General features: G+C 65.2%; 1 protein-coding gene across 1 annotated transcript; it reads left to right on the forward strand.

Moving 5' to 3' along the window:
* The first annotated feature begins 263 nt into the window (after positions 1-263).
* On the forward strand, positions 264-15,456 carry PALM (paralemmin). Its single transcript, XM_017834377.1, is given in 10 exon segments — positions 264-346; positions 7,236-7,284; positions 8,243-8,323; positions 8,414-8,544; positions 9,490-9,613; positions 9,760-9,781; positions 10,057-10,119; positions 11,149-11,280; positions 12,605-12,991; positions 12,994-15,456. Coding segments are annotated over 10 exon segments (1,179 nt in total). The 5' UTR covers positions 264-341; the 3' UTR covers positions 13,179-15,456.
* Positions 15,457-16,803: the final 1,347 nt, after the last annotated feature.

Genomic DNA, 16,803 nt, shown 5'->3' on the forward strand with positions numbered 1-16,803 from the left:
GCTGCATTCATGGAGACGCTGCGAATGCAACTCCTCCAACCTGTCCCGCACAGGGCATTGCACAGTCGGGACTCGCCTCGGGACCCCCAACAGCAGCCACAGCCCCGGCGATGCCGGCGCGCCCCGAGGCCGGGCGATGGGCGGCGGCAGTGGCGGGGCGCGCCCGGCAGACGGAGCTGTGCGGGAGGGAGGCGGGAGCACCGGCGCGGTCCCGACATCCCTGCGCATCCCGCAGCCCCGCCGGGGATGCCGCCGCCCGCCGGGCCCTGAGCGCCGGGACGCCGGCGGACGCCGGCCCCGCTCCGCCGCCCCCCGCCCTCGCCGGAGCCGTCACCGGGACCATGGAGTGAGTACCGGAGCTGCGCCGGGACCGCGGCACCGGGCCGGGGCCCCCCCGGGCCCCGCCGGCCGAGCACCGCAGTACCGGGGAGGGGGGAGCGGCGGCCGGGGACCGGGGCGCGGGACCTCAGTACCGGAGGTGCGGGAAGCGCACACCGTCGGCTCAAAGAGCTCGTACCAGTGGTTCGTGCACCCCCGATGCCGGGGCTGGGGAATCCGAACCTGGGGTCTCATATCCCTCTGGTCCTGGGGACTCAGCACCCCAAAACTGGAGGCTCGCATCCCCCTGATCCTGGAGTCTCAGGATCCCAATACCAGAGGCTCATATCTCCCCTATGCTGAGGCTTGGGACCTCAAAACCGGGGGGGGGGTGTTTTCTCATCCCCCCGAAGCCAGGGCTCGTGACCCCAAAACCGGGGCCTCACATCCCCTCAGGTGCTGGGGCTCAGAACCTCAATACCGGGGGCTCACACCCCCTCAGTGCTGGGGCTTGGGACCCCGATACTGGGGCCGCCTTTCCCCCAGTGCCACTCAGCAGGTGCGGCCCCTCCCCGGCTCCCTGCCCCGCCGTGGGGTTCTGGGGCGCTGGCTCGGGGTGGGGGGGCAACAGCGGAGGCCTCGATGTGGGCGCGGGGGGTGCAGGAGGTGTGGGGGGTGTCTGGGCTGCCAGCGGTGAGGGAAGCAGGGGGTGGGGCGGGCGTTTATTTTTGTGTTTTGAACCTGTTGTTGCCGCTGTGTGTGGTGGGGTGAGTGGGTGGCGGGAGCTGCGGACCCCTCCCTGCACTGTGCCCCCAGCCCCTGCCCAGGGACCCGGCTGTGGCCAGGGCATCCTCATGTATCGGCTCCACCAGAGGGGTCCGGACAGATGGACACTCTCTGACCCGGCCTCATCCTTTGTGTGCCGTGGTGGGGCCCTGCCCGGTCGCTTGGAGCCGGGCGGGTGGGGGAAGGACGGAGCAGGCGGAAGCCATTGGGAGCTGGTGGCTGGGGACTGTCCTGCCTGCATGCTGGTTTTGCTCCTCAGGGATGCCAGCAGCTGGTGCCAGGAGTGCATGGGACTGGGCAGCTGCTTGAGGTGCCAAGTGCCAGCGCTGGCCCCGTCTCATCCGGGCCTTTCCTTGTCTCCCGTGGCTCTGGTCCCCACCATGGAGAACCAGGGGTCCCCAGCACCTTCTGGGTTTGGCACTGGGGGTTCCTGGGGCACCCAACCAGCTCAGGGTCAGCCACTCTCCACTCCTCATGGGCACCTCACCTCACACTGATCTGTTTTTACCACTGGCTACGGGGATGCTGAGTGCTCAACAGGTCCTGCTCACCACCACCTGCCTCCCACCAGGGAGCCCTGAGAGGCCATGGGGCACTGGTGAAGGGCAGGGTGAGGGGTGTCCTGGGCTCAGGGTGGGCTTTGGTTGGCTTGGGGTTGGAACTGAGCGGGAGGAACCAGTGGAGATCTGAGAATGTTTTGGAGACTGGGGTGCAGTGGCTGTGGGACTGGGGAGACAGAGAAGCTCCCCATGCTGCTGGAGGGGACACAGAGCTGGCCAAGACAGGGTCACAGCTTTGGGCAGCCCCACAGTGCCTCAGTCCCTGCAGGAAAGAGCCTTTTTAGGGAGGAAAACATGTGTGTGATTTGCCAAAAGGTAGCAATGAGGGGAAGGGCAGAGCCGAGGGGTGCGACGTGCCCTGGGGAGAGGGTGAGGAGCTGCCAGACCAGGCACAGGCTCTCCGGGAGCGGAGGCGTCAAAGGCTGGGGTTGAAGGGGGGGATGGCACCGGGCAGGATGACGGCTCCTGTCCCTGGGCTCTACATGGTGCCCTTCACCCTGCTCTGGACCGACCCTCCCAGCAAGGGCTGAGGAATCTGTGGAGGAGTGTGAGGCCTGTCCCCCACCAGCTCCATATGCTGGACTTGTCAATGTCTTTCTTTGGAGTGAAACCCCTCAAGTGACCTGGGGTAGGGGGCACAGCCCCAAAGCAAAACGGTGCAGCCCCTGCAGCTGCTCAACTCCAGAGCCTGGTCGTGGAGTTTTAGGAGAGTCCCAGGGCAGGCGGGGACACGGCCAGGTGATGCCCTGCTGTCAACCTGGCTCTGCAGCAGCCAAGAGGTGCTGGGGCAGGTACTGCTGCCTTTGCCTTGGCTCCTGCTTCGCCTTGGCAGTGGCAGAGGCTGGAAGAGGGTCCTGGCTGCCACAAGCCACTGGTGCCCAGGGAGGTTTGGCTGAAACCTTCCAACTCTGGTAAAGGCTGTGATGGTCCCACTGGAGCTGTTTGTCCTCCTCTGCTCCCGCTGCCATCAGTGCTCTTGAGCAGCTGGAGATCCTGCATCTCACATCTGGCTGCTCTGGTGGTTTGTCTCACTGGGTTGTCGCTCTCCCCTTGGCTCAGGGGGTGTCCTTGGAGCAAGGGCTCTCCTGGTCCTGCCCTCACAACCCTGATCAGAAGCTGACAGTTGCACCCAGGGGAAGGAGGGAGATTTCTGCCTGAGGAATAACCCATGAGCCCTTTGGGAAGGGACTCAGGGCCCTGCTTTCCACTGGAATCCAGGGAGAAGTGAAACCCAGGCTGGGTCCTGCTGCCTCCTGGCCAGGTGCGAGGAACCAGAAGGGGTCAGGTCCATCCTGTCCCTGTGTGCAGCTGAGGGGACGGCACTGTCACCCTTCCCAGCTCTCCCAGAGGAGGCCATAAAACTCTGCCACAGATGGCCCCAAAACAGCACCCAGCCCTGCTTGGGGCTGGCAGATCATGGGGTTCAGAATTCAGCCACTGCTGTGAGACCTCAGCTCTCAGCTCGACCTGCAGGTTTCCTGGGAAGCCAGTGTTGGTGTTTGTGCTTCCTGGCCAGAAACAGCCCCTTTCCTCAGGCAGGGTGGTAGTTCACGTGCCCAGAGCTGTGCTGGGAGCTGTGCTGGGGCTCCAGCACTGGAGGTGCCAGAGGAAACCTCGGGAGGTGCTGTGTGCTGGAGCTGGGTTGAGTGGTGGTGCCAGGATTGGTGCTGCAGGCACAGCCCAGATTCCTGAGTCTCTGCTCTATCTGGAGACAAGGAGCCCTCTGGCCCCAGGCAGGAGCCACTGTCAGGGACAAGGATGAGCCTGGAGGAGGGAGAGGAGCCAGATGGATCCTGCCCCAGACAGGTGTTTCCTGGTGGAGCAGAGCTGGACATGGGTTAAGCCCAGCCCCTGGGCTTGGCACCAAGAACTGAGCTCCCCCCCAGGTACTGGGACTCACAGGGGTGCCCCTGCCAGGATCCATGTTCCTGCCAGCTCTTTGGAGCCTCGTGTGTGCCTGTGTTCATGGCACTGCTGTGGGAAAGCCGTGCTGCCCCGTGTGAACGGGAACCCAGGGATGGCTGTGGCAGGAGCCAGGTACCGTGTCCTGGCCAGCACCGGGGCTGCCCATCCCAGCTGGCCAGTGCTCCCGGGGTGGGGAGAGGCCGGCTCCACTCTCATTCATAAATCGTGGTGGGAGTTTGCTGGTGGAGCCTTGCTCCTCTAACTGGAAGGGAGCTGGAAACCCAAGTATTTGGAGGGTACTTGAACCACTGTTTGAAAGATCTGTAATTTTCCAATCAAACTCCCTCCCCAAGCCTCCGTTCATCAAATATTCATGGGATCCATTTTCTCCTGGCACTCCCAGCCCACGTCTCAGCCCAGAGAATCAATCAGGCAGCTCCACTTGCTCTAATGCATCTGCGTTTTCGGGAGCCTGGGGCTGCCATCTCCTCCCCCCGCCTCCCCCCGTCCCCATCCCCTCCCCAGGCAGTGGCCGTGCCTGGGGCCGTGCCGGCAGTGGGATCGTGGGGAAGGCACCGCTCACCGCGGGAAGGAATGGGGTGGGTGATGGGGCAATGCAGCAGCAGCAGCAGTGGGGGGAGGCAGCCACACCGTGGGGCAGGGCAGGAGCAGCCCCTGGGTGCCAGGATCTGAGCAGGGTTCCGACCCCGTGCTGGGCACGCGGCTCCTCAGCTGCACAGATTTCTGGCCGTCCTCACCCCAGCCGCTGCCACTGATGTGTCTGCCTTCGTGGTCAATGCAGGGTGGCCCTCGGGTGACTGCAGCCCCCTCCCCTCCCCTCTGTGCCTTCCATCAGGGCCGTTCGATCACGGCCTGTTGCTAAATGGCTTCATGATGGAGCTTTGCAGCCTCCCCACGGCCACGTCACTCCAGGCCTGGCCAAGGGGCCCAGCTCCTGGCATGGGAACAGTGCTATAAATCAGTGCTGGTCCCTCGATTGTTGCCATTGCCACGGGTCCTGGGGCCTGCACCCCCACCTCCCCAGGGTCGCTGTGGGGGTCCGGGCAGTGGTGCCCATTCAGGACACTCTCCTGCCTTCCCCCAGCTCGGAGCTGAGTGGGTGGGAAGGGAGTGGAGGTCAGGGGAGCAGAGAAGCAGCTTGAAATGGCTCTTCGCACATTTGGATGAGCTAATGGGAAAAAACAGAGGAAGGCAAATAAACATTATTGTTTCATGTCAGGCGGGAGGAGACAAAAGGTCACGGGCTTCCCTTGTGATGGTGGGAAATGGCAGCATCAGCAGGGCTGGAAAGAGCTGGGGAGCCGAGGGAGAGTGCGGGTGTGTGTGTGCTCACACACGTGTGTGGGCCCAGCCTGAGGGCCGGGGGCTGGGGCTGGGAGCTCCCAGGGCATCATCTCCCATGTCCCTGCTCCCTACCTGGCCTGGTGGTTCAGAGGGTGAGGGTAAGGGGCGCAGTGGCCCCACCTTTCCACCCTTCCAGATGGATCTGGAGCATCAGAACCCCCAGGGAGACCCCAGTGATGCCACAGTTTTGGCCCACTGGTGGTGCCAGAGTGCCAGGCCCGGGGAGCAGCACCCCCAACCCCAGGGGGCCTCTCGATCCCTCCGCCCATCCTGTGCATCCCCCCCACCGCTCGCCCGTTGCCATGGCACCATTACCATGGTGCTGTTGCCAGACAACCATTGCCATGGAACCGCCTCCATCAGTCACCAGGGCCGGCGGCAGCGGGGCCCCTTCACACCAGCCCGTGCTGAACCCTGGAGACAGGTCGTGACAGGACGGGGCTGTTGGGGAGTTGGGGAGTGGGGGACCCTCCGCCTCCACCTCATTGCCTGGTCCCAGCAGGCAAGGACTGTGGCTGCTGGGGTGGTTCCCACTCAGCCCTCCTTGACGGATCAGAGTCCCCAGGCCAGGAGCCGGGGGGGCTGGGAGGGTGCAGTGAGGGGCATCCAGCCCATTTTGCATCTCTTCCTGGGCCAGGAAGATTCCTGGCGTTCAACCCGGGAATGCAGAGACTGTAGCAAATAATGGAAAATAAAGAGAATGGAGGAGGAGGAAAAGCAGAACAGAACGTTTCAGAAATGCTGTAAAAGTTTGGATACATTGAACAGGGCAAGATCCAGGAGAGAAACAGGACCTGGTCCAACACCCTGCGAGTGTGGGGTGCCAGGGGCTGGACTTGGGGGACCAGAGCAGGAGGGAGCCCATGATGAAGGGCAGCCCCAGACCTGTGGGGCCGGTGCGGGACGCGCGGGTGTGTGAGCTGTGCCACGCGCCTGCGCTGGGGAAACAGTCACAGCGTCGCTGCAAACAGCATGAAAACAACCACCACAAAAGCGACACCTTCCCTGTTTGTTTTCCTGGTCTGGATTTTGCGCACTGCTGGGATCCCCAGGGTGCAGGGTGAGGGGAGGACGGCGGCTCTGAGCAGCTCCCAGTAAATCGCTGGCTTCAAGGAGGGGGCAGGAGGAGGCGGGGGCTCCTCTCACCCCACAGACCCCATTTGAGCTGTGGCAAAGCCCAGCTCCTCCGGTAGAGGACCCACGTGAGGGCACATACATGTGCAAGAGCACACATGTTGGCACGTGCGGTCAGAGCCCAGGCCCGAGAGGTGTCGTGTGTGGGGCACAGCACCCTGAGCCCACCCTGTGTGTAAAACCATCTTTGGAAAAAGCCCTTCCCGGGAGTGCGGAGTCCTGCTCTCTGTCCCTTGCTCTAAGAAGCAAGTGGAGATGATCCATCCTCTGACAATACCTCTGTGCCTCCCACCCTAATTACTGCCACAGCTGAGCACTTCGTTAGCACTGCCAGCCAGCAGCTCCTGTGGTGCTGGAGCATCCTGGTCCCAGCCAGCCCCACCAGCCGCCCCAGCCCTGCCGTGGGTCCTGGTGCTGGACCTGCCCCCGGTGCTCTGCGGCGCGGGGGCTCTCACTGGGCCCGGGGGCTGCGCTGCCGGTCGGGCTGGCCTGGGCACCACACCACGGGGACACAGGAGGGTGGGTGTGTGGGCAGGTGACTGCAGGGATCAGGGATACCCCCTCCTTGCAGCACCCAGCGAGGCGGCTGCTGCCGGCAGCATCCCTGGCACGGCCGTGGCAGCCCAGGTTGCAGAGGCAGGTACCGGGCCCGGAACACGGACGCCGGCGGGAGCAGAGCCTGTTGCCATGTGTGTGTCTGTGTGTGTCCAAGTGTCTGTGCACGTGGGCGTGCGTGTGCCTTCGTATGCAGCCCAGAAAGGTCACTGTCTGGGAAAGGTGTCAGCTGCCAAGAAAAGGGCTTGGAATGGAAAGTGTGAGCCAGGTTGGAAGGCAGGGGCGTCCAGAACCGTCCTGCTCCAGCCCCTCTGTGGTCATGGTTTCCATCTGCGCCACAGCAGGAGTGGGTCTGGCTGCGCTGAGTCCCCCAGGCACTGGGCAAGGTGCCTGTCCCGGGGCAATTTGGGTAGGATGGGGGGCTGAGGGGTGTCTAGAGGAGCCATGCAGGCAAGGGATGCTTGGCTCCAGGGTGGCAAGGAGGAAACAGCCGATGGAAAGGAAGGGTTCAGCCTTTGCCCGTGTGCTGCAGTGTCCGGTTTGCTGGTTTCACAACGTGCCTGAGACCTGCTGCTGGTGCCACTCCTCACCGCTGCTCTCTGCTCTCTGCAGGGTCGTGGAGGCCAGCACCCTTCAGCAGGAGAGGCTGCAGGCCATCGCGGTGAGTCCCTGCTCGGGCTGGACCTTGGCCCAGTGTCCCCACACCCCTGCCCCGTGCAGCACATGGGGCAGACGCCGGTGGGGAGGAGGGTGCAGGGGCAGGTGAGCTGGTGCAGGTGCTCAGCCGCAGGCTGGGAGTCCCCAGCAGCCAAAGAGGACTTGTGGTGGCCCGTGCCAGGATGTCCCTGCAGTGGCTCTTCCCAGGGTGCCGGAGCTGGCTTGGCTTGGCTGCATGGCTGAAACAGGGACAGAGCAACAGGCAGCCGGGAGGTTTAATTAATAAAACAGTGCCTTGATGAGCCCCAAGTGAGGGAAATGAGTGATGATTCTCCCGCACACCCTTTCCCAGGAAAGGCTGAGGATGGTGCAATCCAGCCATGCCCGCCATGGGCACTAGTAATTACATTAATTAGTGAGCAGTCGGGGGCCACACTGGGCAGCCCCTCCCAGCACAGAGCAGGTCGAACCCACCGCTGCCCCATGGCAGCCCCCCTGCCCTGCCCGGCTGGCAACTGGCTGATCTCTGCCACACAAAGGGCAAATTGTTCTGGACCAGAGGAGAAAGCGCCGGGTGACGCGTCCGGGCTGGGTCTGACTCTGCTGAAATGATCTGGAGCAGCCCCAGGATGGGTGGCGGGAGGGGCGAGGTGGAGGCCCCGGGGGCTGTTTCCCCCACGCTGGCAGCTCACTCAGCGGGGCCAGCTGAGGGGAAGGTGACATTTTGAGATGGTGAACAGAGCCCAGGCTTTGCCATGACTTCTCTACAGCCTCCCTGCCTCAGTTTCTCCCAGAGAGGGCAGGGACGTGATACTGGGCTCCTTATGGGCTGTCCCCAAGGCTGGTCTCGCAGCCCCTCTCCCCAAGCGCAGCCCCTCGCCCCCTCTCCTCCCTACCCGGCGATGCTCGGCGCCCACTCCCTCCCCGCGCCGACCCCGGCTCCGCCGCTCCCGTCCCTCCAGGAGAAGCGGAAGCGTCAGACGGAGATCGAGAACAAAAGGCGGCAGCTCGAGGACGACAGGCGGCAGCTGCAGCATCTCAAGGTGAGAATCCCCTGGGACCCCCAGGCTGCCTCTGCACCGGGATGCCCCCGGCTCGGGGGGGCAGGACCGTGACCCCCTTCTGCTCCCCAGTCCAAGGCTCTGCGGGAGAGATGGCTCCTGGAGGGAGCCCCAGCCTCTGCCTCCGAGGAGGAAGAGGCCATGAAGAAGCAGATGCAGGAAGATGAGGTGAAGACCAAGGAGCTGGAGGAAACCATCCAGAGGTAACGGGGCCAGTGTGGGGCCGGGTGTCGGGATGAACTCGGAGAGCACCCGCGTCCCTCCAGAGACCCCCGAGCAGGCTGGGGCCTCACAGACGTCCATCCCCGTCGCGGTGACTCAGCCCTGGGGAAGGGGCAGCGGGGAGGTTGTGAGGGAGACGCCTCAGCCCCTGCCCAGTCCCCTTGTTGCTGGGCAGCCGAAGGCGGGGCCCCGGAGCCCCAGCACGGAGGTGTCCCGGCAGCGCAGTAGGAATGCAATCAGTCACGGCGGTGCCGTTAATTACGGAGCATCGGTGCAGAGAGGGGTCAGGCACGAAGGGGCCTTTGTGTCCGGCTAATGGCGCGGCGCATTCCTCTGCCGGCGCCGTGCGGGAGCCGGGGGGGCTCTGCCGGGGAGGGCTCTGCCACCGCGCCAGTCCGTGGGGACTCCCCGGACCTCCGCCAAGCCCCGGTGGGGGCCCTGCTGCCGGCACATCTCCTGGCCAGGCTGCTGGCTGGGAACAGGCAGTCGCCCTCGTAGAAAGCTCAGCCAGGCTCCCGGCGACGTGCGGGAGCAGAAGGACATGGAGCAGCCACGCTCCAGCCACCGAGTGAGGGCACCGGCAAGTGCGTGGGGCTCGGTCCCCCTGCCTGGTGCCCCCGGCAGGGTCTCTGCCATTCACTTGGGCTGAGCCCCTTGGCTTTTCTCCTGCAAAGAGACAGTGACAGCTGTCCCAGAATATGTCCCTGCACGTCGTGAGCCCAGGGGGACAATTTGCGCCTCCCCTCTCCACTGCACCGTGTTGCTGGCCCATGTTCACAGCTCTGCTGTGGCTGCCTGCCCACGCTGCCTGCCCCACGCTGCCTGCCCCACACTGCCTGCCCCACAGTTACCTGCCCCACACTGCCTGCCCCACACTGCCTGCGTCAAGGCTCCCCACGGCCTCTCAGCCCCAGCTCTCCCCACAGGCTGGAGAAGGAGCTGGAGATGCTGGAGAACAGCAGCTCAGTGGCTTCTACCAAGGAGAACCTGGCAGAGGCGGCAGCCCCAGCCAAGGAGGAGAAGGCCGAAGCCGTCCCGAATGCACAGAAGGTGGGCACAGCCACGGGTGGGGCTGCTGGCAGTGGGGTTGGGGTCCCTGGCCCCAGTGGGGATGGGTGTGTGGGTGATGAGTGTGGGGGCAGTGGGTGCATGGAGGGTCCCAGCAGCTCCTATAACCTCTCCCTTCTGTTTTGCAGAGTCCTCTGGGCACGGTTAAGGGTAGGTGATCCTTGATCCCCCTCAGATGCGGTTTGATGCCCACCATCCCCTCATGCTGCCCCAATGCTGGGGCCAGATGGGTAGAGAGAGCCAGTGGAAGCCCTGTCTCCATGTCCCCTGTCCCCTCCCAGGCAGTGGTGCCCTGTGGCGGGGGAGCCTGTCCCAGGGACCATCTGCAGGGGACACGCCACCGTCCCTGGGCCCTGTCCCATGGGCACACGGACAACCAGGTGATCATTTTGGCTCAGGCAGTCGTCTCTCCTCTCCATCTCCAGCTGAGAAGAAGGTCTCCAGCAGCCCCATGAAGGCGGTGGAAGGCACCGACCTGATGAAGGCGGGTAGGTGCCCCCTGCCCTGGGAGGAGCGCTCCTTCCTGGCTGCTTCCCCCTCCCCTCCACGCCGTCCTCGGCTCGCTGCCACCGCAGCCGCTCCCCGCCGTGCCGCTCGATGCCTTTCCAAGCCCAGGGCAGAGAACATCCGTCATTGCAATCACAGGGTTTGGTTTTGCTTCCACCCCACAGCTGGTTCATGGCTCAGGGCCCCCCCTCACCCGAGTTCCATGTCTCTGCTCCAGTTTCATCCTTCCTGCTGTTTGCAGCTTCTCTGCGCAGGGGCGAGGGAGCGAAGCGTCGGCTGCCGGCATGGCTGACCCCAGGGCCGGCTGCCTCGGGGAGCTACAGGGGCACGGGGCTGCCTGAGCTGGGGGGGCTGCAGCCGGTCTGCTGCTGGAGGAGTTTGCTCTGGTTTGTGGCAATGGCTCAAGACCAGACTGTGGCACCAGCACTGGGCAGAGCCCATCTTGGGATCCTCAGAGCAAAGGACCACACGCAGGGCTGAGGTGACCCTGGTGCCAGCAGGGACTGGCTGGGAGCTGAAGAAGAGATGCCAAGGGTCGCCCGTCCCATGGGGGTGGAGAGGCTGCCCCAGCACCAGCACCCTCCGTGGGGGTTGTACCTCTGTGAGCATGAGCCTGGCTCCCAGCCCGGGCCCTGCAGCCAGCTCTGCTCACCGGCTGGACAGATGGACACGGCATTGCCAGTGCCCCCAGGGCCCGGCTAGGCCCAGCCCCGGGGCCACAGCACCCACGGAGGTAAGGTGATACCAGCAGTGCCAGGATGGCGGCAGCCCACAGGTCCCAGGAGGAGGGATGTGCCAGGGATGTCGCACTCGCCTCTGCCACTCACCGCTCCTCGCTGCCGCCTCGCTAACACCGCTGAGCACCCCGAGCACCGCTGAGCACCACGGCACTGCTGAGCACCACACCACTGCTGAGCACCACACCACTGCTGCCACGCGCCGCCAGCCGCGGAGCAGGGGCTGGGGAGGGCCGGGGCTGCCGTAACCGCGCTGTCCTCTTTGTATCCCAGCCATGTACTCGGTGGAGATCACAGTGGAGAAGGACAGAGTAACTGGGGAGACCAAGGTCCTGTCCAGCACCACCCTGCTCCCCCAGAACCACTGTCTGCAGGGGGTCAAAGTGTACGAGGATGAGATGAAAGGTACGGGCCGGTGGCAGAAGCAAAGGGCCGGGGACGAGGGAGCAGCCGCCCAAACATCCCAGCGGGCACCCACCAGGGTGAGGAAGTGCAGGGGCTGCTCTCGGCAGCCTCACCAGCTCTGTGAGGGCAACTCCTCATTGGCCCCAGTCCGGCGGATCGCAGGATTGTCCTGGCAGCAAGGTGTGGATGGTCCAGACAGGCCAGCCCTGGTTTGCACATCATGACCCTGCACCACTGGAGAGGAGAGAAGAGGATCTGCCGTGTCCAAGACTCAGGAGCCCATCCTGCGGGCAGGGAATGTGGCACTGGCACCACGTTGGCCTGGCCCACAGGCTGGCACTGGGGAGCATGGCTGCTGGGTATGGAGGAAGTGCAACAGTAGGGACTGAAGCTCCTGCTTTTGGCAATATCTGGGAACCTGCTCTAAAGGGCCTGGTGACACCTGAGGGACCACTGTGGTGGCAAGGTCCAGCCATGGAGCTGGGGCATGTTACTGGGGACCGTGGTGGCTGAGTGGACCGACTGTCTCTCCAAGGAAACTGCAGCACAGTGGTCCTGTTCAACCCTCTCCCTGTGGCCATGGCTGTGCTGGCCCTGCCAGGCCGGTCCCTGTGCCTTGCTCACCGCCTGCCCGCTGCGGTGGTGGCACCGACTGTTGTGTGATGCCCCAGGTCAAGTGGAAAACGCCACAAGCCAGTGGCTGCTCCGGCCATGACGCACATCTCTGCCTCCAGTGCCGTGAGCAGCCGGCACAGCGTGTTGGAGTGGGAGAGCCCCGTCTCCTCTGGGCACGGGGCCACCGGATGCCACAGTCCTGGCAGGATGTGTCAGGAGTTGGTGGGAATGCACTGGGGCAGCACCTGCTGAGCGCTGCTGGGGTCTCAGAGGTGGCAGGGGTGACCTGCCACAGAGCATCGTGTCAGCCCGGCCGAGCGGGGTGCCGGCGGACGCTGTCCTGCCGCGGTGAGCACAGGAGCTTGGCTGGCTGTTGGCGGCCTGGCAGACAGCCGTGGCTCCCACAGGGTTTGCTGAGCCTGAGGCTTCAGGAACCGCTCCTCACATTGGGCTTTTATTTTGGCCTCTGCCTGCTGTCGGGCAGGAGCCAGGTGATGAGGGGAGTCTGACAGCAGTTCCATCTCGGAGAGGGGTCAGGATGCTGTGGGGAGTCCCAGCCTCAGTGGCAGAGCCCTTAGAGAGGGGAACAGGCTGCTCCCTGGCCACGTGGGAGCTGGGTCCAAGTGGGTTGTGCCAGCAGGAGCTTTTCCAGGTCACCTTGTGCCCCTGTCCTGAGTCTCCCTCACCCTCCCTCCTCTTGTCCCTGCAGTGGTGCACGCAGTGAGCGCCGAGGACGGGGCCCTGCAGAACGGGGCCCACCCCCTCAGCTCCTCCGAGGTCGACGAGCTCCTGCACAAAGCAGACGAGGCCACGCTGAGCGAAGCCGCCGGGCGTGAGACCCCGGCCAAGGCGGGCCAGGGGGGCGGCAGCGCCCCGGGCAGCCAGAAGCCAACGCCGCGGAGGGAGATCACGGGGCTGCAAGCGAAGCCACGGGAGAGCACCACGGTGCCGCCGGGCGAGGGGACGGAGCCGAGCCGGGAGCAGCCCGTCACCATGATCTTCATGGGCTACCAGAACGTGGAGGATGAGAACGAGACCAAGAAGGTGCTGGGGCTGGAGGGCACCATCAAGGCAGAGCTGGTGGTGATTGAGGACGCCGAGAGCCGGCACACAAGGACCACGCGCCGCCCAACGGCACCGCGCTGGAGCCGGCGGGCACCCAGCCCCTGGGGGAGGAGGGCGTGGGCGGGCAGAAGCCAGGTGCCAACGCCACAGATGCCAAGGAGGCCGAGCAGGAGACAGACGTGAAGAAGCAGCGCTGCAAGTGCTGCACGGTGATGTGAGCCCCGCCGGCCCCCGCTGCCGCCGGGACAGGCTGCCCCCGCCGAGCCCTCTCTGCCCCGGCCCCTGCTAGCCAGGCCCGCCATCCCGGCACGCCGGGCTTCCCCCACACTGGACACGGACCCTCTTTCTGCAGAACCGGGGAGATCCAACACGGTGCCCAGGGGGCTGCAGCGGGCAGCAGCAAATGGTGGCCGTGGCAACGCTCGCCCCATCTGCCCAACGCCTGCCCCGCGCTGACCCCCACCAGTGCTGCCTGTGGTATTTATTAGAGACCCCCTAACCCCACGGTGCACTCACCCCACCACAGCCCGGCCTCAACCCCACTGGAGCCCTCCTGCCGCCAACACCAGAGCCTTTTCCTCTTTCACCAACACTGTCCCACCCACCGTCAGAGGATGGAGCCGTCGGGCAGGGGATCGGAGGACGCCGCTGCATCCGTAGATGACTCCCTGGGAGCCGGCACCAGCGGGACCCACACTTGGCCCAGCCCATGGTGGGCATTGGACCCAGCCCCATGTCAGGCCCTCTCTCTGTGCCTCCATCATCTGCATCACCAGTGGGGAAAGGCCTGGGTCTGTTCCCCTCTGGCTGCCCATGGACATCTCCACTCCATCCTGTGTCCTTGTCCCCGTGTCCCTGGGCTCCCCAAGCCATGAGGCCCTCGGGGACCGAGCGTGTCCAGGCAAGGGGAGGGCATTAAGGGCAGTGTCTCCTCCATGATGCTCAGCTGTGGTCATGGGCAGGGCCACGCACAGCTCCTCCAGGATCACCCCAGCCTGTGCTCAGAGCTGTGGGCAGGAGACCCTGCTCTGCTCCCCCAGGCTCATCTCACTGTGTGGAAGCCCCTCACCCTGGTGCTGGCATTGATGGCCATTCCTCCAACTCGGCTGCTGGCTGGCACCGCTGGGCTCTGCCAGCCCCCGGGGCTGAGCTGTGCTGTGGCCAGTGCCCGTGTCCCCCTGGGGCAATGGCAGCGAGGGGGGCCCAGCCTCGTGGGGACAGGAATGGGGTGGGTGTGCCCACCCCACCCACTTCCTCATAGCAGCAGGAGTGTGGCCCAGCATCCTGTTCCCTTCCTGCCTCTGCAGCTCAGCTGTGGCAGCTTTGCAGAGCCACCTTCTGGGGGTCCAGGCTGCAGCACCAGGTCCCGCAGGGGAGCACGGCAGCCCAGTTCACCCCAGCACTGGCACTGGGAGCTGTCAGGGGTCCCGTGTCCCACGAAGGGCAGTCTCCCTGCTCCCCCACCCCACGCCCCAGCCCTTCAGTGGGGATTTCACCACCAGCACCAGCGTTTCCTCCCCCCTGAGACCCACTGGGGCAGGCGAGGGAGCGCCCGCCGGGGCAGTGCCTGGGCCCTGTGCCCAGGGGCACTTGCCCAGGAGCTTTGGGCAGGGTGCAGCCACCAGCCAGCACAGGAGTCCTTGTGTGAGCGTGAGAGGGTACCCGTTGCTGTGAGGCCGGGCAAGTCCCCAGGGATCCCCCAAAGCAGGTGTGGAGCAGCCCCCACACTGCCCAGCCCACTGGGACACCAGTGATAGAGCAGCCAGGGATGGGGCTCGGCCACCCAAGGCCTTCCTTCCCCCACACTCCCCTTATGTGAGCAGTGACCCCCCCATGACATCCCAGTTGTCACCCCAGTTACCATCCAGGCTGCAGTTTTCCCCCAGTGGAGTCACTGCAGGGCTGGGGACTGCGGGGGTCTTGCAGTGCCACCTGAGCCCTGTCTGGGCACCCACAGCCTCTGGGAGAGGCAGAGCTGAGGGAGGGAGGGGTTTCCCCAGCAGGGGAAGGGGGGCCTCTCCTGCTGAGGGCATCCCTGGAGCCCCGTTGCTGCAGGGCGGGGCAGGGGGCTCAGTGCCACAGGGCATCTCCCCCACAATCCTGGGGGGAATGTCATCTCTTGCCACCCCACACCAGGGGCCAGCACCACTCACCCCATCCCACTCTGGGCCCTGCAATCCTCCCGACCCCAGGCTGGGACTCCCTCCCACTCTCAGCACCCTCCGCCTCTCAATTGGCTTTGACCCCCAGCCCAGTCTGGCGCCCATGGCAGCGGGGAGTGGGACCAGGCCCCGGGCCGGGGCTGGGGCATGAGAGGAGCAGGCAGTGGGCCCAACATCACCCCTGCCCCGTCCCGCAGCCCCCCCCCGCTGAAGTGCACTTCCCGCACCCCTGAGCTTTTCACTTGTGCCGAAGCTGTTTGAATCCCACCCCCACTCCCACTCCCCGTTGTTTGTAAAACACCCGAACCGAGCAAATAAACTGTGTGAACAACCATCCTGCAGCCACCGACGGGTGGGAGGGGGCTGGGCTGGGGATGGGCATCCTGGGGATGGGAGGAGGAGGATGGAAGGTTAGGGACAGGGATGCTGGGGATGGGCCCTGCTGCCCCTTCGCTGTATGGGCAGGGGAAGTGGGGAGGAAGAGGGATGTGGGAACAGGGATGCTGGGAGGAAAGGGATCGGGGTGATGCTCTGGGCCTGCCCAGGTAAAGAGGACGTGGCAGCCCAGTTGCCTGGTTGTCCCGAGGGACAGTGGTGGGGTCAGGACCTCCCAGGCTCTGACGAGGCCTGTCTGTGTGCACATGGCCATGGGTCTCTGCACATCCCCACGCCGGTGTGATTGCTGCTGCCCAAGGCTTGGATTCCAGGGCTCTTTCCTGGAGCAGCTGGGCCCTGACCCTGCCCGGTGCCAGCCCAGGTGCCAGCACACACCCTGCGGCAGGCGGGGACCGCTCCTGGCTCCCTGGCATCACCTGTGGACTTTGGCTCAGCCCTGCGGTAAAACAGGCTCCACTCACCTGCCCGGAAACGCAGAACAGCCTGGCAGGCACACGGCACCGGCGTCCCCAGGCCAGGCAGCGCCAGCCCCGAGCAGGAACAGGGGCACCAAGGGGCTGGGCAAGGGTAAGTGGGACCCCCCAGCACCTGCAGCTGGGGTGAGCCGGGGCCAGGCACCAGCGCCGTGCTTGGGCCGGGAGGGGCTTCCTGGCAGGAGTGGGCTCCAATGCAGGGCAGAGGGGGTGAGGACAGGGACCTCCCGCCCCAGCCACCGGCACAGGGAAGGGCTGAACATCCCAGCACAGCATCACCTGCTCAGCTGTGATGCCCCATGCCAGGAGGGAGGGTGGCTCTGGGCACTGGCAATGCTGCCCACTCCGCTGGGATCCAGCAGCTGTGGCCATGGGCACCAAGGGCACCATGGTCACTGTGCCACTCTCCTGCTCTTGTCCTGGCAGGTGCCTGAGGTTTCCAGAGGTTTCCCAAGTGCAGGGCTCGTGTCCAGAGGGAAGGAGGGAGCTGCTCTGCTGCAAGGGGCTGGGGCTGGCAGTGCCGGGGCTGCTGCGGCAGCAAGAGCACCCGCCTGCGCAAACACGAGGTTATCGGTGACCGCAGGGGAGGCCCCGCGGTGTGACAGGAGAGCCCAGGCTGCTCCCGGCGTGGCTGCTCCCGGCGTGGCTGCTCCCAGCATGTTCACTCAGGTCCCTCTGCTGCACCCCCCAGGGCTAATGGCTGCCCTGGGGCACGTGGTGGGAGAAGAGCTGGACATCCAGGCCCTCCCTGCAGCTTCAGGGCTTCTCAGTGCCATAGCTGTGTCCACGGAGAGGCAGGAAGCACATGGAAG

The sequence above is a fragment of the Lepidothrix coronata genome, unplaced genomic scaffold (genome assembly GCF_001604755.1).
Source record: "Lepidothrix coronata isolate B3197 unplaced genomic scaffold, Lepidothrix_coronata-1.0 Scaffold233, whole genome shotgun sequence".
Lineage (NCBI taxonomy): Eukaryota > Metazoa > Chordata > Aves > Passeriformes > Pipridae > Lepidothrix > Lepidothrix coronata.